General features: G+C 69.4%; 1 protein-coding gene across 1 annotated transcript; it reads right to left on the bottom strand.

Moving 5' to 3' along the window:
• Window positions 1-26,645, bottom strand: LOC142050863 (uncharacterized; the record flags this gene model as incomplete). Its single annotated transcript, XM_075080084.1, has 12 exons — window positions 26,542-26,645; window positions 25,710-25,760; window positions 25,431-25,568; window positions 25,140-25,198; window positions 24,512-24,596; window positions 6,135-6,347; window positions 4,898-4,999; window positions 3,746-3,903; window positions 2,572-2,742; window positions 2,269-2,463; window positions 270-506; window positions 1-67 (listed from the first exon to the last, which is right to left on the bottom strand). Coding segments are annotated over exons 1-12 (1,510 nt in total), but the record flags the coding sequence as incomplete, so codon positions are not given.
• Between the last annotated feature and the right edge of the window lie 218 nt (window positions 26,646-26,863).

Genomic DNA, 26,863 nt, shown 5'->3' with positions numbered 1-26,863 from the left:
CAGGATGATGAGGCAGATGGGACCGAGGAAACTCCAGACGAAGCCTTTTTCTATGCTCAGCCAGCAGCTAAAAAGGGCGAAAAAAAGGGAATTATACCCCAAAACCCCACTTTTGGCGGCAGGAAACCACCCGCATCCGCATGCCGCGACACCGGGGTTGGCTTATATTTTTTTGGGGGGGGGGGGTGGTGGGGCAGAACCCATGACGTTCTCCATCGCTGACCCCACCCTCCCCGGCTGACCCCGAGGCGGGTGCCGGCGGGACTCACTAGGCCGTGGTGCCGTAGCCCCCTCGGATAGGCGGCGGCGGAGACCCCCACCACGATGGCCGGCACGCCGTAGCCCACCAGGTAGATGTAGCCCCTCCGGAAGCGGCCGGCGCTGCCGTAGTTGAGGACGCGCAGGTTCCTCACGGTGAGGAAGAGGTGGAGACCCTCCAGGAACATCCAGGCGAAGCAGGCGAGGAAGAGGTAGTGGAGGAAGCCCGCCGTGATGGCGCACATCAGCTGGATGGGGCGGGAGGGGACACCGAGGCCGTGCTGGGCTCCCACGGGGAGGTGGCAGCCCCTCGGAGATGTCCCACGCGCCTCAACGTGGCCTCGAGGAGCCTCGAGGGGGTGGAGATGCGCTTGGGGCAGGCCGGAGACATCCAAGTGTCTCTGCCAAGCTCACCTGTCCCATAACCCACTTGGCTCCACCCACCCAACGCAAGAAAGGTGAAGACCACACCCAAAAGGCTTTGAGGAACACCAACCGGGTGGCCCTGCTTCGGGCTGGGGTTGGTCCGGAGACCTCCAACCATCCACCTTAACCTCGGTTATCCTGGAATCCGGGTGCTTTCGCTCACCCGGAGTGAGATGGGACCCAAGAGCTCTGAGGAACCTCAACTGGTTGGACCCACCTTGAGTGGAGATGGGTGTGGAGACCTCCAAGCACCCACCACCCTCATTGACCCCATAATCCAGGTGCTGACGCCCACCCAGAGCCAGAAGGGAATCAACAGCCTTGAAGAACCTCGACTAGGTGAGGTCCAGCCTTGAGGTGAGGTTGGACCAAACCTTCCACCCCCAGTTATCCCAAAATCCGGGTGCCTGCGCCCACCCAGGGTGGGATGGGTTCTCCGGCAGAAGGTCTGCCAGCACTGTTGGGGTAGAGACCACACCTGCGAGCCATGACCCCACATCCTTGTCCCCAAAGCTCCCCAAGGACCTTGGGGAGACCCCCAAAGACATCACGGAGACCCAGAGGAGGAAAATGAGAGGCTGAGGAGCCCCTGATGGCCCCAAGATGCTGAAAGAGCCCCTGAGGGAGGTCAAGGAGACCCACGAGAAGCCCAAGGAGACCCTGAGGAGCTCAAAGAGACCCCAGGGAGCCCATGGAGACCCCAAGGAGGCCCATGGAGACCCCAAGGAGCCCAAGAAGACCCTGTGGAGTTCCTGATGGCTCCAAGATGCTGAAACAGCCCCTGAAGAGCCCATGGAGACCCTGAGGAGGCCCAAGGAGACCCCGAGGAGCTCAAGGAGACCCCGAGGAGCTCAAGAAGACGCCGAGGAGGCCCAAGGAGACCCCAAGGAGCACATGGAGACCCCGAGGAGCACATGGAGACCCTGAGGAGACCAAGGAGACCCCAAAGAGACCAAGGAGACCCCGAGGAGCACATGGAGACCCCGAGGAGCCCAAGGAGACCCCGAGGAGCTCAAGGAGACCCTGAGAAGCCCAAGGAGACCCCGAGGAGGCCCATGGAGTCCCTGAGGAACTCAAGGAGACCCCAGGGAGCCCATGGAGACCCCGAGGAGCCCATAGAGACCCCAAAGAGCTCGTGGAGAACCCAAGGAGGCCCAAGGAGACCCCGAGGAGGCCCAAGGAGACCCCGAGGAGCTCAAGGAGACGCCGCGGAGCCCAAGGAGACCCCAAAGAGCTCAAGGAGACCCCAAGGAGGCCCATGGAGAGCTGAGGAGCTCAAGGAGATGCTGAGGAGCGCAAGGAGACCCCGAGAAGCCTATGGAGACCCCGAGAAGCCTATGGAGACCCCGAGGAGCCCATGGAGTCCCTGAGGAACTCAAGGAGATGCTGAGGAGCCCAAGCAGACCCTGAGGAGCTCAAGAGGACACTGAGGAGCCCAAGGAGACCCCGAGGAGCCCATGGAGAGCCCAAGGAGGCCCAAGGAGACCCTGAGGAAGCCCAAGGAGATGCTGAGGAGCCCATGGAGACCCTGAGAAGGCCCAAGGAGACCCCAGGGAGCCCAAGGAGGCCCAAGGAGGCCCGTACCCTGTTGGCAGTGCGGGTCACGGCCACGAGGAAGAGGAGGTGAGCAGCGAAGAGGCAGATGCTGAGGTGCAGGTGGAGGGTGACGCTGACGCTCCAGAGCGAGCGGCAGAGCATGAAGGTGACGATGGCGAGGAAGAGGCAGAGCAGCGACACCGACATCCCCACGTAGGTGACCACCGTCAGCGCGAAGGTCTCCTGCCGACGGCGGGAGGCGCCTGAGGCCGCGTGGCCGGACGCGCCCGCGGGGGAAGGGTGGAAACGGGCCAGAAATGGGTGTTGGAAGGGGGAACGCCGGGGTTTTACCGCGACGGGGTGCAGGGCCACGAGGATGGCGAAGGTGGAGAGGTGGGTGCAGCTGCAGACGGAGTGTTGGGCGTCCCCCTCGACGCGGGTGCAGCCGGAGCGGTTCCAGCCCCCTTCGGTGCCCACCATCTGCCAGAAGACGCAGAACGGCTCCTCGCCCGCCTCTAGCGCCTGCTGAGAACGGGCCCGCTCGAGGCACGTAACCACGGCCCCGGGAAGGGGACGCGCCCCCCACCCACCCCCTACCCATCCCCACCCAACCCGTCCCACCCCTTGGCTTGGGGGGGGGGGCGGAGGTTGGATTTGCAACGTGGTGGGGGATGCGCTGGCCCCACGTTTACACGGGATCCAGATTTGATCCAGGATTGGGGTGCACCGGATCCGGATCTGCACTGGATCCAGATTTGCACCGGATCTGGATTTGCACCGGATCAGATTTGCACCGGATCCGGATTTGCACCAGGATTGGGGTGCAGCAGATCCAGATTTGCACCGGGATTGGGGTGCAGTGAATCCAGATTTGCACCGGATCCGGATTTGCACCGGGATTGGGGTGCAGCAGATCCAGATTTGCACCGGGATTGGGGCGCAGTGAATCCAGATTTGCACCGGATCCAGATTTGCACCGGGATTGGGGTGCAGTGAATCCAGATTTGCACCGGATCCAGATTTGCACCGGGATTGGGGCGCAGTGAATCCAGATTTGCACCGGATCCAGATTTGCACCGGGATTGGGGTGCAGTGAATCCAGATTTGCACCGGATCCGGATTTGCACCGGGATTGGGGTGCAGCAGGTCCAGATTTGCACCGGATCCGGATTTGCACCGGGATTAGGATGCACCAAATCCAGATTAGCACCGGGATCTGGATGCACCAACTCCAAATTCCCACAGGGTCCAGAGTTGCACCAAGGCAAAGATCCGGATCCTTTTACACGGGATCCGGATTTGCACCAGGGTTGGGATGCTCCGACCCCGGATTTGCACGGGGATCCGGATTTGCACGGGCACAGGGAACCGCGACCCCCGGATTCGCCCCGGGATGGGGTTTAACCCCCGCGAAATTCGCTGTCGCCGTGCTCCGACCCAGCGCCGGCCGCTGCCAACCCCGCCGCAACGCGCTAGTGCCCCCCGCCCCCCGGGGAGCGCCCCCCGCCCCCCGGCCCGCACCCACCGCGAGGTGCTGCAGGGTGACGTTGACGCTGCCGCGGAAGGGCCCGTCGCGCTTCTCCACGGCGGCGCCGACCAGGCGGGAGTTGAGGCGCCGCCGCCCCCCGCCCGTCAGCACCACCTCCCCGCGGTACGCGATGAGCGCCAGGGCCGCGCTGCTGCCTGCGGGGCGGGGTGAGATTGGGGAGGGTCGAAAGGGTGGAATCTGAAACTTTGAAATTTGAAAATTTCAAATTTTGACATTTCAAATTTTGACATTTCAAATTTTGAATCTTGACACTTCAAGTTTTCGGTTTTGGTTCTTCAAATTTTTGAATTTTGAACTTTCGAATTTTGAAACCTCGAGTTTTCTTTTTTGGTTTTTCAAATTTGAATTTTGAAATTTTGAATTTTGAAACCTCGAGTTTTCGTTTTTGGTTTTTACATTTAGAATGCTGGAATTTTGAAATTTGAAATTTTGAAACTTGAAATTTTGAATGCTGGCGTTTCGATTTTTCATTTTTGGTTTTTCAAATTTCAAATTTTGAAATTTGAATTTTGGACTTTCGAGTTTTCATTTTTTGTTTTTCAAATTTTGAATGTTGGAATTTTGAATTTTGAAATGTTGGATCTTGACATTTCAAATTTTCATTTTCGGTTTTTCAAATTTTGGTTTTTCAAACGTTGAAATTTTGGGTTTTCAATTTGAAATTTGGGGGTTTTGATATGTTGAATTTTGAAATTGTTAATTTTGAAATTTTTGGGCTTTCCAAATCCTGAATTTTGAAAATTTGGGTTTTCAAATTTGGAATTTTTGAAGTTTTGAATGTTGAAATTTTGTGGGTTTTTTAAATTTTGGGTTTCTGAAACTTCGAGTTTTGAAATTTTTGATTTTTGAAATTTTTGATTTTTGAAATTTTGTGGTTTTTTTGAAAATTTTGGTTTTTGAAATTTTCGGTTTTTTAAATTTTGCTTTTTGGGTTTGATATTTTGGGGTTTTGAAATTTTGGGTTTTTGGAATTTTGCTTTTTTGACATTTTGGATTTTGAAATTTTGGGTTTTTGAAATTTCGGGGGGTTTGAAATTTTGGGTTTCTAAATTTTGTGGCTTTTTAAACCTTTGGCTTGGGGGGCTTTGCGTTGCGGCGACGTCGGCCGTGGGGCGCGGCCCCGCGTACCTGAGCCGAGCACGGCCCCACAGGCGAGCGCCAGGCGCTGCCCCCCCGCCCGCAGCTCCAGCGTCGGGGCGTCGCACGAGCTCACCCCGGAGGCGCTCACCTCTGGGGGGGGAGGCGTTGGGGGGCGGGGGGGCCTGGCCCCCACCGGGGAGCCCCCCGCCACGGGGAGCCCCCCCCCCCCACCGGGGAGCCCCCCCCCCCCCCACCAGGGAGCCCCCAACACCGGGGAGACCCCCCCCACCTGGGACCCCCCCCCCCCACCGGGGAGCCCCCCCCCACCGGGAAGCCCCCCCCAAACGGGAAGCCCCCCCGCCACGGGGAGCCCCCCCCCCCACCGGGGAGCCCCCCCCCTCCCCCCACCGGGGAGCCCCCAACACCGGGGAGCCCCCCCCAAACGGGGAGCCCCCCCCCCACCGGGGAGCCCCCTCCCACCGGGAAGCCCCCCCCAAACGGGAAGCCCCCCTCCCCCCACCGGGGAGCCCCCTCCCACCTGGGACCCCCCCCACCGGGAAGCCCCCCCCCAAACGGGAAGCCCCCCTCCCCCCACCGGGGAGCCCCCCCCCACCGGGGACCCCCCCCAGCCCGGGAGGGGAGCAGGGACGCGGCCTTGGGGGGGGGCGATGCCTTTGGGGGGGGGGCGATGCCTTTGGGGGGGGGTGCGATGCCTTTGGGGGGGTGCGATGCCTTTGGGGGGGGGCGATGCCTTTGGGGGGGGGGCAATGCCTTTGGGGGGGGGAGCGGTGCCTTTGGGGTGGGGCGATGCCTTTGGGGGGGGGGGGGCGATGCCTTTGGGGGGGGGGCAATGCCTTTGGGGGGGGGGCGATGCCTTTGGGGGGGGGGGCGATGCCTTTGGGGGGGGGCAATGCCTTTGGGGGGGGGGGCGATGCCTTTGGGGGGGGGGCAATGCCTTTGGGGGGGGTGCGGTGCCTTTGGGGGGGGGGTGCGGTGCCTTTGGGGGGGGGGGTGCGGTGCCTTTGGGGGGGGTGCGGTGCCTTTGGGGGGGGGGGTGCGGTGCCTTTGGGGGGGGGTGCGGTGCCTTTGGGGGGGGGGTGCGATGCCTTTGGGGGGGGGGTGCGGTGCATTTGCGGGGGGGTGCGATGCCTTTGGGGGGGGCTGCGGTGCCTTTGGGGGGGGGGCGATGCCTTTGGGGGGGGGGCGGTGCCTTTGGGGGAGTGCGGTGCCTTTGGGGGGTTCGCAAGCACTCGGGGAGCGGGGGTGCCCGTGGGGGGGGGGTTACCCATGATGGGGGTGCTGAAGAAGAGGGGGATGACGCTGGCGTTGGCGCTGGCGTTGCGGCTGAGGGCGCCCAGGGCCGCCTGCAGCACGAGGGCCTCGGTGCTGAGCAGCAGCGCGGCGGTGCCTTCGGGGCCCGCGCCCGCCCCCGCCTTCAGCTGCGGCAGGACCTTCTGCGGTGGGACACGCGTGGGGCTGCGGTCACGCGTGTGCGGCCCTGCGGGGGGCGGGGGAGGCGCGCGGGAAGGGCGCGCGTCGGGGTCACACGGGTACGGGGACACGGGAAGGGCACGCGTCGGGGTCACACGGGTACGGGGCACACGGGAAGGGCACGCGTCGGGGTCACACGGGTATGGGCACACGGGAAGGGCACGCGTCGGGGTCACACGGGTACGGGGCACACGGGAAGGGCACGCGTCGGGGTCACACGGGTATGGGCACACGGGAAGGGCACGCGTCGGGGTCACACGGGTACGGGCACACGGGAAGGGCGCGCGTCGGGGTCACACGGGTACGGGGCACACGGGAAGGGCACGCGTCGGGGTCACACGGGTATGGGCACACGGGAAGGGCACGCGTCGGGGTCACAAGGGTACGGGGCACACGGGAAGGGCACGCGTCGGGGTCACACGGGCACGGGGCACACGGGAAGGGCACGTGTCGGGGTCACAAGGGTACGGGGCACACGGGAAGGGCACGCGTCGGGGTCACACGGGTACGGGGCACACGGGAAGGGCACGCGTCGGGGTCACACGGGTACGGGGACACGGGAAGGGCGCGCGTCGGGGTCACACGGGTACGGGCACACGGGAAGGGCACGCGTCGGGGTCACACGGGTACGGGGACACGGGAAGGGCACGCGTCGGGTCACACGGGTACGGGGCACACGGGAAGGGCGCGCGTCGGGGTCACACGGGTACGGGGACACGGGAAGGGCGCGCGTCGGGGTCACACGGGTACGGGGCACACGGGAAGGGCACGCGTCGGGGTCACACGGGTATGGGCACACGGGAAGGGCACGCGTCGGGGTCACACGGGTACGGGGCACACGGGAAGGGCACGTGTCGGGGTCACACGGGTACGGGCACACGGGAAGGGCACGCGTCGAGGTCACACGGGTACGGGGCACACGGGAAGGGCACGCGTCGGGGTCACACGGGTACGGGGACACGGGAAGGGCACGCGTCGGGGTCACACGGGTACGGGGCACACGGGAAGGGCACGCGTCGGGGTCACACGGGTACGGGCACACGGGAAGGGCACGCGTCGGGGTCACACGGGTACGGGCACACGGGAAGGGCACGCGTCGAGGTCACACGGGTACGGGGCACACAGGAAGGGCACGCGTCGGGGTCACACGGGTACGGGCACACGGGAAGGGCACGCGTCGGGGTCACACGGGTACAGGGACACGGAAGGGCACGCGTCGGGGTCACACGGGTACAGGGACACGGGAAGGGCACGCGTCGGGGTCACACGGGTACGGGGCACACGGGAAGGGCACGCGTCGGGGTCACACGGGTACGGGCACACGGGAAAGGGCACGCGTCGGGGTCACACGGGTACGGGCACACGGGAAGGGCACGCGTCGGGGTCACACGGGTATGGGCACACGGGAAGGGCACGCGTCGGGGTCACACGGTACAGGGACACGGGAAGGGCGCGCGTCGGGGTCACACGGGTACGGGGCACACGGGAAGGGCACGCGTCGGGGTCACACGGGTACGGGCACACGGGAAGGGCGCGCGTCGGGGTCACACGGGTACGGGCACACGGGAAGGGCGCGCGTCGGGGTCACACGGGTACGGGGCACACGGGAAGGGCACGCGTCGGGGTCACACGGGTACGGGGCACACGGGAAGGGCACGCGTCGGGGTCACACGGGTATGGGCACACGGGAAGGGCACGCGTCGGGGTCACACGGGCACGGGGCGCACGGGAAGGGCACGCGTCGGGGTCACACGGGCACGGGGCACACGGGAAGGGCACGCGTCGGGGTCACACGGGTACGGGCACACGGGAAGGGCACGCGTCGGGGTCACACGGGTACGGGGCACACGGGAAGGGCACACGTCGGGGTCACACGGGTACGGGGACACGGGAAGGGCACGCGTCGGGGTCACACGGGTACGGGGCACACGGGAAGGGCACGCGTCGGGGTCACACGGGTACGGGGCACACGGGAAGGGCACGCGTCGGGGTCACACGGGTACGGGGACACGGGAAGGGCACGCGTTGGGGTCACACGGGTACGGGCACACGGGAAGGGCACGCGTCGGGGTCACACCGGTACGGGCACACGGGAAGGGCACACGTCGGGGTCACACGGGTACGGGGCACACGGGAAGGGCACGCGTCGGGGTCACACGGGTACGGGGCACACGGGAAGGGCACGCGTCGGGGTCACACGGGTACGGGGCACACGGAAGGGCACGCGTCGGGGTCACACGGGTACGGGGCACACGGGAAGGTCACGCGTCGGGGTCACACGGGTACGGGGCGCACGGGAAGGGCACGCGTCGGGGTCACACGGGTACGGGGCGCACGGGAAGGGCACGCGTCGGGGTCACACGGGTACGGGGACACGGGAAGGGCACGCGTCGGGGTCACACGGGCACGGGGACACGGGAAGGGCACGCGTCGGGGTCACACGGGTACGGGCACACGGGAAGGGCACGCGTCGGGGTCACACGGGTATGGGCACACGGGAAGGGCACGCGTCGGGGTCACACGGGCACGGGGCGCACGGGAAGGGCACGCGTCGGGGTCACACGGGTACGGGGCACACGGGAGGGGCACGCGTCGGGGTCACACGGGTATGGGCACACGGGAAGGGCACGCGTCGGGGTCACACGGGTACAGGGACACGGGAAGGGCACGCGTCGGGGTCACACGGGTACGGGGCACACGGGAAGGGCACGCGTCGGGGTCACACGGGTATGGGCACACGGGAAGGGCACGCGTCGGGGTCACACGGGTACGGGGCACACGGGAAGGGCACGCGTCGGGGTCACACGGGTACGGGCACACGGGAAGGGCACGCGTCGGGGTCACATGGGTACGGGGACACGGGAAGGGCACGCGTCGGGGTCACATGGGTACGGGGACACGGGAAGGGCGCGCGTCGGGGTCACATGGGTACGGGGACACGGGAAGGGCGCGCGTTGGGGTCACACGGGTACGGGGCACACGGGAAGGGCACGCGTCGGGGTCACACGGGTACGGGCACACGGGAAGGGCACGCGTCGGGGTCACACGGGCACGGGGCGCACGGGAAGGGCACGCGTCGGGGTCACACGGGTACGGGGCACACGGGAAGGGCACGCGTCGGGGTCACACGGGTACGGGGCACACGGGAAGGGCACGCGTCGGGGTCACACGGGTACGGGGCACACGGGAAGGGCACGCGTCGGGGTCACACGGGTACGGGGCACACGGGAAGGGCACGCGTCGGGGTCACACGGGTACGGGGCACACGGGAAGGGCACGCGTCGGGGTCACACGGGTACGGGCACACGGGAAGGGCACGCGTCGGGGTCACACGGGTACGGGGCACACGGGAAGGGCACGCGTCGGGGTCACACGGGTACGGGGACACGGGAAGGGCACGCGTCGGGGTCACACGGGTACGGGCACACGGGAAGGGCACGCGTCGGGGTCACACGGGTACGGGGCGCAAGGGAAGGGCACGCGTCGGGGTCACATGGGTACGGGGCACACGGGAAGGGCACGCGTCGGGGTCACACGGGTACGGGGCACACGGGAAGGGCACGCGTCGGGGTCACACGGGTACGGGCACACGGGAAGGGCACGCGTCGGGGTCACACGGGTACGGGCACACGGGAAGGGCACGCGTCGAGGTCACACGGGTACGGGGCACACGGGAAGGGCACGCGTCGGGGTCACACGGGTACGGGCACACGGGAAGGACACGCGTCGGGGTCACACGGGTACAGGGACACGGAAGGGCACGCGTCGGGGTCACACGGGTACGGGGCACACGGGAAGGGCACGCGTCGGGGTCACACGGGTACGGGGCACACGGGAAGGGCGCGCGTCGGGGTCACACGGGTACGGGGACACGGGAAGGGCGCGCGTCGGGGTCACACGGGTACGGGGCACACGGGAAGGGCACGCGTCGGGGTCACACGGGTATGGGCACACGGGAAGGGCACGCGTCGGGGTCACACGGGTACGGGGCACACGGGAAGGGCGCGCGTCGGGGTCACATGGGTACGGGGCACACGGGAAGGGCGCACGTCGGGGTCACACGGGTACGGGCACACGGGAAGGGCACGCGTCGGGGTCACACGGGTACAGGGACACGGGAAGGGCGCGCGTCGGGGTCACACGGGTACGGGCACACGGGAAGGGCACGCGTCGGGGTCACACGGGTACGGGGCACACGGGAAGGGCGCGCGTCGGGGTCACACGGGTACGGGGCACACGGGAAGGGCGCGCGTCGGGGTCACACGGGTACGGGCACACGGGAAGGGCGCGCGTCGGGGTCACACGGGTACGGGCACACGGGAAGGGCACGCGTCGGGGTCACACGGGTATGGGCACACGGGAAGGGCGCGCGTCGGGGTCACACGGGTACGGGCACACGGGAAGGGCGCGCGTCGGGGTCACACGGGTACGGGGCACACGGGAAGGGCACGCGTCGGGGTCACACGGGTACGGGGCACACGGGAAGGGCACGCGTCGGGGTCACACGGGTACGGGCGCACGGGAAGGGCACGCGTCGGGGTCACACGGGCACGGGGCGCACGGGAAGGGCACGCGTCGGGGTCACACGGGCACGGGGCACACGGGAAGGGCACGCGTCGGGGTCACACGGGTACGGGCACACGGGAAGGGCACGCGTCGGGGTCACACGGGTACGGGCACACGGGAAGGGCACGCGTTGGGGTCACACGGGTACGGGCACACGGGAAGGGCACGCGTCGGGGTCACACCGGTACGGGCACACGGGAAGGGCACGCGTCGGGGTCACACGGGTACGGGGCACACGGGAAGGGCACACGTCGGGGTCACACGGGTACGGGGCACACGGGAAGGGCACGCGTCGGGGTCACACGGGTACGGGGCACACGGGAAGGGCACGCGTCGGGGTCACACGGGTACGGGGCACACGGGAAGGGCACGCGTCGGGGTCACACGGGTACGGGGCACACGGGAAGGTCACGCGTCGGGGTCACACGGGTACGGGGCGCACGGGAAGGGCACGCGTCGGGGTCACACGGGTACGGGGCGCACGGGAAGGGCACGCGTCGGGGTCACACGGGTACGGGCACACGGGAAGGGCACGCGTCGGGGTCACACGGGTACGGGGACACGGGAAGGGCACGCGTCGGGGTCACACGGGCACGGGGACACGGGAAGGGCACGCGTCGGGGTCACACGGGTACGGGCACACGGGAAGGGCACGCGTCGGGGTCACACGGGTATGGGCACACGGGAAGGGCACGCGTCGGGGTCACACGGGCACGGGGCGCACGGGAAGGGCACGCGTCGGGGTCACACGGGTACGGGGCACACGGGAGGGGCACGCGTCGGGGTCACACGGGTATGGGCACACGGGAAGGGCACGCGTCGGGGTCACACGGGTATGGGCACACGGGAAGGGCACGCGTCGGGGTCACACGGGTACGGGGCACACGGGAAGGGCACGCGTCGGGGTCACACGGGTACGGGGCACACGGGAAGGGCACGCGTCGGGGTCACACGGGTACGGGCACACGGGAAGGGCACGCGTCGGGGTCACATGGGTACGGGGACACGGGAAGGGCACGCGTCGGGGTCACATGGGTACGGGGACACGGGAAGGGCGCGCGTCGGGGTCACACGGGTACGGGGACACGGGAAGGGCGCGCGTCGGGGTCACACGGGTACGGGGCACACGGGAAGGGCACGCGTCGGGGTCACACGGGTACGGGCACACGGGAAGGGCACGCGTCGGGGTCACACGGGTACGGGGCGCACGGGAAGGGCACGCGTCGGGGTCACACGGGTACGGGGCACACGGGAAGGGCACGCGTCGGGGTCACACGGGTACGGGGCACACGGGAAGGGCACGCGTCGGGGTCACACGGGTACGGGCACACGGGAAGGGCACGCGTCGGGGTCACACGGGTACGGGGCGCAAGGGAAGGGCACGCGTCGGGGTCACATGGGTACGGGGCACACGGGAAGGGCACGCGTCGGGGTCACACGGGTACGGGGCACACGGGAAGGGCACGCGTCGGGGTCACACGGGTACGGGGCACACGGGAAGGGCACGCGTCGGGGTCACACGGGTACGGGGCACACGGGAAGGGCACGTGTCGGGGTCACACGGGCACGGGGCACACGGGAAGGGCACGCGTCGGGGTCACACGGGTACGGGGCACACGGGAAGGGCACGCGTCGAGGTCACACGGGTACGGGGCACACGGGAAGGGCACGCGTCGGGGTCACACGGGTACGGGGACACGGGAAGGGCACGCGTCGGGGTCACACGGGTACGGGGCACACGGGAAGGGCACGCGTCGGGGTCACACGGGTACGGGGCACACGGGAAGGGCACGCGTCGGGGTCACACGGGTACGGGCACACGGGAAGGGCACGCGTCGGGGTCACACGGGTACGGGGCACACGGGAAGGGCACGCGTCGGGGTCACACGGGTACGGGGCACATGGGAAGGGCACGCGTCGGGGTCACACGGGTACAGGGCACATGGGAAGGGCACGCGTCGGGGTCACACGGGTACGGGGCACACGGGAAGGGCACGCGTCGGGGTCACACGGGTACGGGGACACGGGAAGGGCACGCGTCGGGGTCAAACGGGTACGGGGCACACGGGAAGGGCACGCGTCGGGGTCACACAGGTACAGGGACACGGGAAGGGCACGCGTCGGGGTCACACGGGTACGGGGCACACGGGAAGGGCACGCGTCGGGGTCACACGGGTACGGGGCACACGGGAAGGGCACGCGTCGGGGTCACACGGGTACGGGGCACACGGGAAGGGCACGCGTCGGGGTCACACGGGTACGGGGCACACGGGAAGGGCACGCGTCGGGGTCACACGGGTACGGGCACACGGGAAGGGCACGCGTCGGGGTCACACGGGCACGGGGCACACGGGAAGGGCACGCGTCGGGGTCACACGGGTACGGGGCACACGGGAAGGGCACGCGTCGGGGTCACACGGGTACGGGCACACGGGAAGGGCGCGCGTCGGGGTCACACGGGTACGGGCACACGGGAAGGGCGCGCGTCGGGGTCACACGGGTACGGGGACACGGGAAGGGCACGCGTCGGGGTCACACGGGTATGGGCACACGGGAAGGGCACGCGTCGGGGTCACACGGGTATGGGCACACGGGAAGGGCACGCGTCGGGGTCACACGGGCACGGGGCACACGGGAAGGGCACGCGTCGGGGTCACACGGGTACGGGGCACACGGGAAGGGCACGCGTCGGGGTCACACGGGTACGGGGCACACGGGAAGGGCACGCGTCGGGGTCACACGGGTATGGGCACACGGGAAGGGCACGCGTCGGGGTCACACGGGTACGGGGACACGGGAAGGGCACGCGTCGGGGTCACACGGGTACGGGGCACACGGGAAGGGCACGTGTCGGGGTCACACGGGTACGGGGCACACGGGAAGGGCACGCGTCGGGGTCACACGGGTACGGGGCACACGGGAAGGGCACGCGTCGGGGTCACACAGGTACGGGGACACGGGAAGGGCACGCGTCGGGGTCACACGGGTACGGGGCACACGGGAAGGGCACGCGTCGGGGTCACACGGGTACGGGCACACGGGAAGGGCGCTGTCGGGGTCACACGGGTATGGGGCACACGGGAAGGGCACGCGTCGGGGTCACACGGGTACGGGCACACGGGAAGGGCACGCGTCGGGGTCACACGGGTACGGGGCACACGGGAAGGGCACGCGTCGGGGTCACACGGGTACGGGGCGCACGGGAAGGGCACGCGTCGGGGTCACACGGGTACGGGCACACGGGAAGGGCACGCGTCGGGGTCACACGGGTACGGGGCACACGGGAAGGGCACGCGTCGGGGTCACACGGGTACGGGCACACGGGAAGGGCACGCGTCGGGGTCACACGGGCACGGGGCGCACGGGAAGGGCACGCGTCGGGGTCACACGGGTACGGGGACACGGGAAGGGCACGCGTCGGGGTCACACGGGTACGGGGCACACGGGAAGGGCACGCGTCGGGGTCACACGGGTACGGGGCACACGGGAAGGGCACGTGTCGGGGTCACACGGGCACGGGGCACACGGGAAGGGCACGCGTCGGGGTCACACGGGTACGGGCGCACGGGAAGGGCACGCGTCGGGGTCACACGGGTACGGGCACACGGGAAGGGCACGCGTCGGGGTCACACGGGTACGGGCACACGGGAAGGGCACGCGTCGGGGTCACACGGGTACGGGGCACACGGGAAGGGCACGCGTCGGGGTCACACGGGCACGGGGCACACGGGAAGGGCACGCGTCGGGGTCACACGGGTACGGGCGCACGGGAAGGGCACGCGTCGGGGTCACACGGGTACGGGGCACACGGGAAGGGCACGCGTCGGGGTCACACGGGTACGGGCGCACGGGAAGGGCACGCGTCGGGGTCACACGGGTATGGGCACACGGGAAGGGCACGCGTCGGGGTCACACGGGTATGGGCACACGGGAAGGGCACGCGTCGGGGTCACACGGGTACGGGGCACACGGGAAGGGCACGCGTCGGGGTCACACGGGTACGGGGCACACGGGAAGGGCACGCGTCGGGGTCACACGGGTATGGGCACACGGGAAGGGCACGCGTCGGGGTCACACGGGTACGGGGCGCACGGGAAGGGCACGCGTCGGGGTCACACGGGTACGGGGCACACGGGAAGGGCACGCGTCGGGGTCACACGGGTACGGGGCACACGGGAAGGGCACGCGTGGGGGTCACACGGGTACGGGGCACACGGGAAGGGCACGCGTCGAGGTCACACGGGTATGGGCACACGGGAAGGGCACGCGTCGGGGTCACACGGGTACGGGGCACACGGGAAGGGCACGCGTCGGGGTCACACGGGTACGGGGCACACGGGAAGGGCACGCGTCGGGGTCACACGGGTATGGGCACACAGGAAGGGCACGCGTCGGGGTCACACGGGTACGGGGCACACGGGAAGGGCACGCGTCGGGGTCACACGGGTACGGGGCACACGGGAAGGGCACGCGTCGGGGTCACACGGGTACGGGGCACACGGGAAGGGCACGCGTGGGGGTCACACGGGTACGGGGCACACGGGAAGGGCACGCGTCGAGGTCACACGGGTATGGGCACACGGGAAGGGCACGCGTCGGGGTCACACGGGTACGGGGACACGGGAAGGGCACGCGTCGGGGTCACACGGGTACGGGGCACACGGGAAGGGCACGCGTCGGGGTCACACGGGTACGGGCACACGGGAAGGGCACGCGTCGGGGTCACACGGGTACGGGGACACGGGAAGGGCACGCGTCGGGGTCACACGGGTACGGGGCACACGGGAAGGGCACGCGTCGGGGTCACACGGGTACGGGGCACACGGGAAGGGCACGCGTCGGGGTCACACGGGTACGGGGCACATTCAAGGGCACGCGTCGGGGTCACACGGGTACGGGGCACACGGGAAGGGCACGCGTCGGGGTCACACGGGTACGGGGACACGGGAAGGGCACGCGTCGGGGTCACACGGGTACGGGGACACGGGAAGGGCACGCGTCGGGGTCACACGGGTACGGGGCACACGGGAAGGGCACGCGTCGGGGTCACACGGGTACGGGGCACACGGGAAGGGCACGCGTTGGGGTCACACGGGTACGGGCACACGGGAAGGGCACGTGTCGGGGTCACACGGGTACGGGGCACACGGGAAGGGCACGCGTCGGGGTCACACGGGTACGGGGCACACGGGAAGGGCACGCGTCGGGGTCACACGGGTACGGGGCACACGGGAAGGGCACGCGTCGGGGTCACACGGGTACGGGCACACGGGAAGGGCACGCGTCGGGGTCACACGGGTACGGGGCACACGGGAAGGGCACGCGTCGGGGTCACACGGGTACGGGGCACACGGGAAGGGCGCGCGTCGGGGTCACACGGGTACGGGGCACACGGGAAGGGCACGCGTCGGGGTCACACAGGCACGGGGCACACGGGAAGGGCACGCGTCGGGGTTACACGGGTACAGGGACACGGGAAGGGCACGCGTCGGGGTCACACGGGTACGGGGCACACAGGAAGGGCACGCGTCGGGGTCACACGGGTATGGGCACACGGGAAGGGCACGCGTCGGGGTCACACGGGCACGGGGCACACGGGAAGGGCACGCGTCGGGGTCACACGGGTACGGGGCGCACGGGAAGGGCACGCGTCGGGGTCACACGGGCACGGGGCGCACGGGAAGGGCGCGCGTCGGGGTCACACGGGCACGGGCACACGGGAAGGGCACGCGTCGGGGTCACACGGGTACGGGGCACACGGGAAGGGCACGCGTCGGGGTCACACGGGTACGGGGCACACGGGAAGGGCACGCGTCGGGGTCACACGGGTACGGGGCACACGGGAAGGGCACGCGTCGGGGTCACACGGGTACAGGGCACACGGGAAGGGCACGCGTCGGGGTCACACGGGCACGGGGCACACGGGAAGGGCACGCGTCGGGGTCACACGGGTACGGGGCACACGGGAAGGGCACGCGTCGGGGTCACACGGGTACGGGGACACGGGAAGGGCACGCGTCGGGGTCACACGGGCACGGGGCGCACGGGAAGGGCACGCGTCGGGGTCACACGGGCACGGGGCGCACGGGAAGGGCACGCGTCGGGGTCACACGGGTACGGGGCACACGGGAAGGGCACGCGTCGGGGTCACACGGGTACGGGGACACGGGAAGGGCACGCGTCGGGGTCACACGGGTACGGGGCACACGGGAAGGGCACGCGTCGGGGTCACACGGGTACGGGGCACACGGGAGGGGCACGCGTCGGGGTCACACGGGTACGGGGCACACGGGAAGGGCACGCGTCGGGGTCACACGGGTACGGGGCACATTCAAGGGCACGCGTCGGGGTCACACGGGTACGGGGACACGGGAAGGGCACGCGTCGGGGTCACACGGGTATGGGCACAGGGGAAGGGCGCGCGTCGGGGTCACACGGGTACGGGGCACACGGGAAGGGCACGCGTCGGGGTCACACGGGTACGGGGCACACGGGAAGGGCACGCGTCGGGGTCACACGGGCACGGGGCACACGGGAAGGGCACGCGTCGGGGTCACACGGGTACGGGGACACGGGAAGGGCGCGCGTCGGGGTCACACGGGTACGGGGCACACGGGAAGGGCACGCGTCGGGGTCACACGGGTACGGGGCACACGGGAAGGGCACGCGTCGGGGTCACACGGGTACGGGCACACGGGAAGGGCGCGCGTCGGGGTCACACGGGTACGGGGCACACGGGAAGGTCACGCGTCGGGGTCACACGGGCACGGGGCACACGGGAAGGTCACGCGTCGGGGTCACACGGGTACGGGGACACGGGAAGGGCACGCGTCGGGGTCACACGGGTACGGGGCACACGGGAAGGGCACGCGTCGGGGTCACACGGGTACGGGGCACACGGGAAGGGCACGCGTCGGGGTCACACGGGTACGGGGCGCATGGGAAGGGCACGCGTCGGGGTCACATGGGTACGGGGCACACGGGAAGGGCACGCGTCGGGGTCACACGGGTACGGGGCACACGGGAAGGGCACGTGTCGGGGTCACACGGGCACGGGGCACACGGGAAGGGCACGCGTCGGGGTCACACGGGTACGGGCGCACGGGAAGGGCACGCGTCGGGGTCACACGGGTACGGGGACACGGGAAGGGCACGCGTCGGGGTCACACGGGTACGGGGCACATTCAAGGGCATGCGTCGGGGTCACACGGGTACGGGGCACACGGGAAGGGCACGCGTCGGGGTCACACGGGTACGGGCACACGGGAAGGGCACGCGTCGGGGTCACACGGGTACGGGGCACACGGGAAGGGCACGCGTCGGGGTCACACGGGTACGGGGACACGGGAAGGGCACGCGTCGGGGTCACACGGGCACGGGGCACACGGGAAGGGCACGCGTCGGGGTCACACGGGTACGGGGCACATTCAAGGGCACGCGTCGGGGTCACACGGGCACGGGGCACACGGGAAGGGCACGCGTCGGGGTCACACGGGTACGGGGCACACGGGAAGGGCGCGCGTCGGGGTCACACGGGTACGGGCACACGGGAAGGGCACGCGTCGGGGTCACACGGGTACGGGGACACGGGAAGGGCGCGCGTCGGGGTCACACGGGTACGGGGACACGGGAAGGGCACGCGTCGGGGTCACACGGGTATGGGCACAGGGGAAGGGCGCGCGTCGGGGTCACACGGGTACGGGGCACACGGGAAGGGCACGCGTCGGGGTCACACGGGTACGGGGCACACGGGAAGGGCACGCGTCGGGGTCACACGGGCACGGGGCACACGGGAAGGGCACGCGTCGGGGTCACACGGGTACAGGGACACGGGAAGGGCACGCGTCGGGGTCACACGGGTACGGGCACACGGGAAGGGCACACGTCGGGGTCACACGGGTACGGGGCGCACGGGAAGGGCACGCGTCGGGGTCACACGGGTACGGGGCACACGGGAAGGGTGCGCGTCGGGGTCACACGGGTACGGGGCACACGGGAAGGGCACGCGTCGGGGTCACACGGGTATGGGCACACGGGAAGGGCACGCGTCGGGGTCACACGGGTATGGGCACACGGGAAGGGCACGCGTCGGGGTCACACGGGCACGGGGCGCACGGGAAGGGCACGCGTCGGGGTCACACGGGTACGGGGACACGGGAAGGGCACGCGTCGGGGTCACACGGGTACGGGGCACATTCAAGGGCACGCGTCGGGGTCACACGGGTACGGGGCACACGGGAAGGGCACGCGTCGGGGTCACACGGGTACGGGGACACGGGAAGGGCACGCGTCGGGGTCACACGGGCACGGGGCACACGGGAAGGGCACGCGTCGGGGTCACACGGGTACGGGGCACATTCAAGGGCACGCGTCGGGGTCACACGGGTACGGGGACACGGGAAGGGCACGCGTCGGGGTCACACGGGTACGGGGCACATTCAAGGGCGCGCGTCGGGGTCACACGGGTACGGGGCACACGGGAAGGGCACGCGTCGGGGTCACACGGGTACGGGGCACACAGGAAGGGCACGCGTCGGGGTCACACGGGTACGGGCACAGGGGAAGGGCGCGCGTCGGGGTCACACGGGTACGGGGACACGGGAAGGGCACGCGTCGGGGTCACACGGGTACGGGGCACACGGGAAGGGCACGCGTCGGGGTCACACGGGCACGGGGCGCACGGGAAGGGCACGCGTCGGGGTCACACGGGTACGGGGACACGGGAAGGGCACGCGTCGGGGTCACACGGGTACGGGGCACACGGGAAGGGCACGCGTCGGGGTCACACGGGTACGGGGCACACGGGAAGGGCACGCGTCGGGGTCACACGGGCACGGGGCACACGGGAAGGGCACGCGTCGGGGTCACACGGGTACGGGGCACACGGGAAGGGCACGCGTCGAGGTCACACGGGTACAGGGACACGGGAAGGGCACGCGTCGGGGTCACACGGGTACGGGCACACGGGAAGGGCACGCGTTGGGGTCACACGGGTACGGGGCACAGGGGAAGGGCACGCGTCGGGGTCACACGGGTACAGGGACACGGGAAGGGCACGCGTCGGGGTCACACGGGCACGGGGCACACGGGAAGGGCACGCGTCGGGGTCACACGGGTACGGGGCACACGGGAAGGGCACGCGTCGGGGTCACACGGGTACGGGGCACACGGGAAGGGCACGCGTCGGGGTCACACGGGTACGGGGCACACGGGAAGGGCACGTGTCGGGGTCACACGGGTACGGGCACACGGGAAGGGCACGCGTCGGGGTCACACGGGCACGGGGCACACGGGAAGGGCACGTGTCGGGGTCACACGGGTACGGGGCACACGGGAAGGGCACGCGTCGGGGTCACACGGGTACGGGGCACACGGGAAGGGCACACGTCGGGGTCACACGGGTACGGGGCGCACGGGAAGGGCACGCGTCGGGGTCACACGGGTACGGGGCACACGGGAAGGGTGCGCGTCGGGGTCACACGGGTACGGGGCACACGGGAAGGGCACGCGTCGGGGTCACACGGGTATGGGCACACGGGAAGGGCACGCGTCGGGGTCACACGGGTACGGGGCGCACGGGAAGGGCACGCGTCGGGGTCACACGGGTACGGGCACACGGGAAGGGCACGCGTCGGGGTCACACGGGTACGGGGCACACGGGAAGGGCACGCGTCGGGGTCACACGGGTACGGGCACACGGGAAGGGCACGCGTCGGGGTCACACGGGCACGGGGCGCACGGGAAGGGCACGCGTCGGGGTCACACGGGTACGGGGACACGGGAAGGGCACACGTCGGGGTCACACGGGTACGGACACACGGGAAGGGCACGCGTCGGGGTCACACGGGTACGGGGCGCACGGGAAGGGCACGCGTCGGGGTTACACGGGTACGGGCACACGGGAAGGGCACGCGTCGGGGTCACACGGGCACGGGGAACACGGGAAGGGCGCGCGTCGGGGTCACACGGGTACGGGGCACACGGGAAGGGCGCGCGTCGGGGTCACACGGGTACGGGGCACACGGGAAGGGCACGTGTCGGGGTCACACGGGTACGGGGCACACGGGAAGGGCACGCGTCGGGGTTACACAGGTACGGGGACACGGGAAGGGCACGCGTCGGGGTCACACGGGCACGGGGCACACGGGAAGGGCACGCGTCGGGGTCACACGGGCACGGGGCGCACGGGAAGGGCACGCGTCGGGGTCACACAGGTACGGGGCACACGGGAAGGGCACGCGTCGGGGTCACACGGGTATGGGCACACGGGAAGGTCACGTGTCGGGGTCACACGGGCACGGGGCGCACGGGAAGGGCACGCGTCGGGGTCACACGGGCACGGGGCACACGGGAAGGGCACGCGTCGGGGTCACACGGGTACAGGGACACGGGAAGGGCACGCGTCGGGGTCACACGGGTACAGGGACACGGGAAGGGCACGTGTCGGGGTCACACGGGTACGGGGCACACGGGAAGGGCACGCGTCGGGGTCACACGGGTACGGGGCACACGGGAAGGGCACGCGTCGGGGTCACACGGGTATGGGCACACGGGAAGGGCACGCGTCGGGGTCACACGGGTACGGGGAACACGGGAAGGGCACGCGTCGGGGTCACACGGGTACGGGGCACACGGGAAGGGCACGTGTCGGGGTCACACGGGTACGGGGCACACGGGAAGGGCACGCGTCGGGGTCACACGGGCACGGGGCACACGGGAAGGGCACGCGTCGGGGTCACACGGGTACGGGGCGCACGGGAAGGGCACGCGTCGGGGTCACACGGGTACGGGGCACACGGGAAGGGCACGTGTCGGGGTCACACGGGCACGGGGCACACGGGAAGGGCACGCGTCGGGGTCACACGTGTATGGGCACATGGGACGGGCACGCGTCGGGGTCACACGGGTACGGGCACACGGGAAGGGCACGCGTCGGGGTCACACGTGTATGGGCACACGGGAAGGGCGCGCGTCGGGGTCACACGGGTACGGGCACACGGGAAGGGCACGCGTCGGGGTCACACGTGTATGGGCACACGGGAAGGGCGCGCGTCGGGGTCACACGGGTACGGGGCACACGGGAAGGGCACGCGTCGGGGTCACACGGGTACGGGGCACACGGGAAGGGCGCGCGTCGGGGTCACACGGGTACGGGGCACATGGGACGGGCACGCGTCGGGGTCACACGGGTACGGGGCGCACGGGAAGGGCACGCGTCGGGGTCACACGGGTACGGGGACACGGGAAGGGCGCGCGTCGGGGTCACACGGGTACGGGGCACACGGGAAGGGCACGCGTCGGGGTCACACGGGTACGGGCACACGGGAAGGGCGCGCGTCGGGGTCACACGGGTACGGGGCACATGGGACGGGCACGCGTCGGGGTCACACGGGTACGGGGCGCACGGGAAGGGCACGCGTCGGGGTCACACGGGTACGGGGCACACGGGAAGGGCACGCGTCGGGGTCACACGGGTACGGGGACACGGGAAGGGCGCGCGTCGGGGTCACACGGGTACGGGGCGCACGGGAAGGGCACGCGTCGGGGTCACACGGGTACGGGGCGCACGGGAAGGGCACGCGTCGGGGTCACACGGGTACGGGGCGCACGGGAAGGGCACGCGTTGGGGTCACACGGGTACGGGGCACACGGGAAGGGCACGCGTCGGGGTCACACGGGTACGGGGCACACGGGAAGGGCACGCGTCGGGGTCACACAGGTACGGGGCACACGGGAAGGGCACGCGTTGGGGTCACACGGGTACGGGCACACGGGAAGGGCACGTGTCGGGGTCACACGGGTACGGGGCACACGGGAAGGGCACGCGTCGGGGTCACACGGGTACGGGGCACACGGGAAGGGCACGCGTCGGGGTCACACGGGTACGGGCACACGGGAAGGGCACGCGTCGGGGTCACACGGGTACGGGGACACGGGAAGGGCACGCGTCGGGGTCACACGGGTACGGGGCACACGGGAAGGGCACGCGTCGGGGTCACACGGGTACGGGGCACACGGGAAGGGCACGCGTCGGGGTCACACGGGTACGGGCACACGGGAAGGGCACGTGTCGGGGTCACACGGGTACGGGGACACGGGAAGGGCACGCGTCGGGGTCACACGGGTACGGGGCACACGGGAAGGGCACGCGTCGGGGTCACACGGGCACGGGGCACACGGGAAGGGCACGCGTCGGGGTCACACGGGTACGGGGCACACGGGAAGGGCACGCGTCGGGGTCACACGGGTACGGGGCACACGGGAAGGGCACGCGTCGGGGTCACACGGGTACGGGCACACGGGAAGGGCACGCGTCGGGGTCACACGGGTATGGGCACACGGGAAGGGCACGCGTCGGGGTCACACGGGTACGGGGCACACGGGAAGGGCACGCGTCGGGGTCACACGGGTACGGGGACACGGGAAGGGCACGCGTCGGGGTCACACGGGTATGGGCACACGGGAAGGGCACGCGTCGGGGTCACACGGGTACGGGGCACACGGGAAGGGCACGCGTCGGGGTCACACGGGCACGGGGCACACGGGAAGGGCACGCGTTGGGGTTACACGGGTACAGGGACACGGGAAGGGCACGCGTCGGGGTCACACGGGTACGGGGCGCACGTGAAGGGCACGCGTCGGGGTCACACGGGTACGGGGCACACGGGAAGGGCACGCGTCGGGGTCACACGGGTACGGGGCACATGGGAAGGGCACGCGTCGGGGTCACACAGGTACGGGGCACACGGGAAGGGCACGCGTTGGGGTCACACGGGTACGGGCACACGGGAAGGGCACGTGTCGGGGTCACACGGGTACGGGGCACACGGGAAGGGCACGCGTCGGGGTCACACGGGTACGGGGCACACGGGAAGGGCACGCGTCGGGGTCACACGGGTACGGGCACACGGGAAGGGCACGTGTCGGGGTCACACGGGTACGGGGACACGGGAAGGGCACGCGTCGGGGTCACACGGGTACGGGCACACGGGAAGGGCACGCGTCGGGGTCACACGGGTACGGGGCACACGGGAAGGGCACGCGTCGGGGTCACACGGGTACGGGGCACACGGGAAGGGCACGCGTCGGGGTCACACGGGTACGGGGCACACGGGAAGGACACGCGTCGGGGTCACACGGGTACGGGGCACACGGGAAGGGCACGCGTCGGGGTCACACGGGTACGGGGCACACGGGAAGGGCACGCGTCGGGGTCACACGGGTACGGGGCACATGGGAAGGGCACGCGTCGGGGTCACACGGGTACGGGGCGCATGGGAAGGGCACGCGTCGGGGTCACACGGGTACGGGCACACGGGAAGGGCACGCGTCGGGGTCACACGGGTACGGGGCACACGGGAAGGGCACGCGTCGGGGTCACACGGGTATGGGCACACGGGAAGGGCACGCGTCGGGGTCACACGGGTATGGGCACACGGGAAGGGCACGCGTCGGGGTCACACGGGTACGGGGCACACGGGAAGGGCACGCGTCGGGGTCACACGGGTACGGGGCACACGGGAAGGGCACGCGTCGGGGTCACACGGGTACGGGGACACGGGAAGGACACGCGTGGGGCTGCACACGGCAAGGACATGTGTGTGCCTCCTACCTTCAGGTCTTCCTCCGTGGGCTCGGCGCACTTTGCCGTCAAGTACTTCTGGATGCAGGAGCGGTTCCCCAGCGCGCCCTGCGGCGCAACGCCCCACGGGCGTCCGTCCGTCTGTCAGTCCCTTCCTCCCTCTACCCCTCCCTCCATTTGTCCTTCCATCCCTCCTACCATCCCTCCGTCCCTCATCCGTCCGTCCGTCCCTCCATCCGTCCCTCCGTCCATCCCACGATCCATCCTGTCATGCCTCCCTCCGTTTGTCTGTCTGTCTGTCCATCCCACCACCCTCCATCCCTCCCCCGTCTGTCTGTCCATCCCTTTGACCACCCCTTCAGCCATTCCTCCCTCCATCTGTCCATCTGTCCCTCCCTCCCTCACTCTGACCGTCCATCTGTCCCTCCCTCCATCCACCCCTCCATCCCTGTCTCCATTTGTCCGTCCGTCTGTCCATCCATCCACCCACCACCCTCCACGCTTCCCTCTGTCCCTCCATCCGTCGGTCCCTCCATCCATCCCTCCACCCCTCCGTCTGTCCCTCCCTCCCTCCATCCGTCCCCCTCTCTCCCTCCCTCCATTTGTCCGTCTGTCCGTCCTCCCCCTTTGCTCCCCCCCCCGCCCCCCCACCTGGGGGTCCCTGCACTTGCTCCTGGCCTCCTCCAGGGTGGGGACTGTACAGGGGGGTGCTGGTTTGGGGCGAAACGCAGCAGATTTGGGTCAGGGTGGGGCCTCGCAGGGACGAGGGTGCCCCACCCTGCCCCGCCTGGGTGGCTGGGGGGGGGGGGGGGGGGGGCCAGCACCCCCAGAATGGGTGGGGTGGGGGAGGGGAAGGGTTAAACGGGTGTTGGGGGGTAAAGGGTTAAAAAGGGGGCTAAAAAGGGGAGGGGAATGGTAAAAGCGGGGTGTTCGCCCCCTTACCCTGGCAGATGATGGTGGTGTTCTGGAGGGTGGGGGTCATGCCGGGGGGGCACCCACAGACCCCGCGGGTGCCGTTGGGGTCCCTCGCCTGAGCCAGGCAGCAGCTCTGGGTGGAGCAGGAGTGGGGACCACAGCTCACTGCGGGTGGGGGGGAGGTGGGGGGGGGGGGGGGGGGACAGGACCCAGGTCTGAGCCTGACCCCTCTCCCCCCCCCCCCCCAAAAGCCTGCTGTGATCCCCCCCAGCCCCCCCCAACCCTCCCCCGAACCCCCCCACTCACTTGTCTTGGCACCTTCAGCAGGGGGGAGGTGGCTCAGGAGGTGGCACAGCACTGTGGGGGGGGGACACGGGGGGGCCGTCAGCACCCCAGAACCCCCCCCTTGAGTGGCCCCCACCCACCCAGGATCACCCCTCCCCACTCCGAGGCCTCAACCCCCCCACTTTTGGGGTCAAACCCAATTATCAGTGCTCAAAAACCCCATTTTGGGGGGGGGAGGGGAGCGAACCTTAACTTGGGGGAGCTCAAGCCACCCTTTTTGGGCTCATTCTTCCCCTTTTCTGGGCTTAACCCCTCATTTTTGGGGCTAAACACCCCCTTTTTGGGCTCCACATCCCCATCAGGACACAAAATTCTTCTCTGGAGGGTTAAATTCCCCCTTTTTGGGTCAAACCCCTCCTTTTGGGGTTCCTCCTACCCGTACGAGAGCCCAGATCCCTCTTTTTGGGGTTCAACATCCCTCAAAGCTCAAACCTGCCTTTTTTTTTCAGGGGTGGGGGGGTGGGGGGTGTTCAACCCTCCCATCAAGGTTCAAACCCTTCTTTTTGGGGCTCAACACTCCATTTTGGGGGCTCAGCCTCCCACCCCCATCAGCTCAACCCGCCCCCCCCCACCCCATTTCAGGGCTTGACGCCCCCCCCCCGCCCCCCCCCCCCATCCCCCAAGCCCCATTTTGGGACAATTTCAGGCCATTTTGGCCTGCGTAGCACTGCAGATCTTACAGCCCCGACCTACTTCCATCCCTGCTTCAGTTTCCCTTTTTCCATTGCCCTCTGTTTCACCCCAAAATCGCCCCCCCCCGGGGGAGGGGGGGGTGGGGGGGGGTACAACTCACCCCAGAGACAGGCGCCAAGGAGGGGAGACCCCATGACGGGAGACAGGACAGGGGACGCAGCAGCCCCACGGCACCAGTGGCAGAGGGGAAGTGCCACCGGATGGCCCCAAAACCACCAAAGAGCCCCACAAACACTTCCCCCCCCCACCCCCCAACCCACACCCTCCCCCCCTCCCCACCCCACCCCCCCCCCCCCCCCGCCGGTGGTGTGGGCTGAGGCCGGAGGCTGCTCGTAGCACCTCAGAGCAGCGACGGGGCTGCCCCACCCAGGCGCTAGGAGGCACCGGCCCCACACCTCCCAGCCCCCCACCCAAATCCTCCC

The sequence above is a fragment of the Phalacrocorax aristotelis genome, unplaced genomic scaffold, assembly GCF_949628215.1.
Source record: "Phalacrocorax aristotelis unplaced genomic scaffold, bGulAri2.1 scaffold_283, whole genome shotgun sequence".
NCBI lineage: Eukaryota > Metazoa > Chordata > Aves > Suliformes > Phalacrocoracidae > Phalacrocorax > Phalacrocorax aristotelis.
This window is presented reverse-complemented; position numbering and strand designations above follow the sequence as displayed.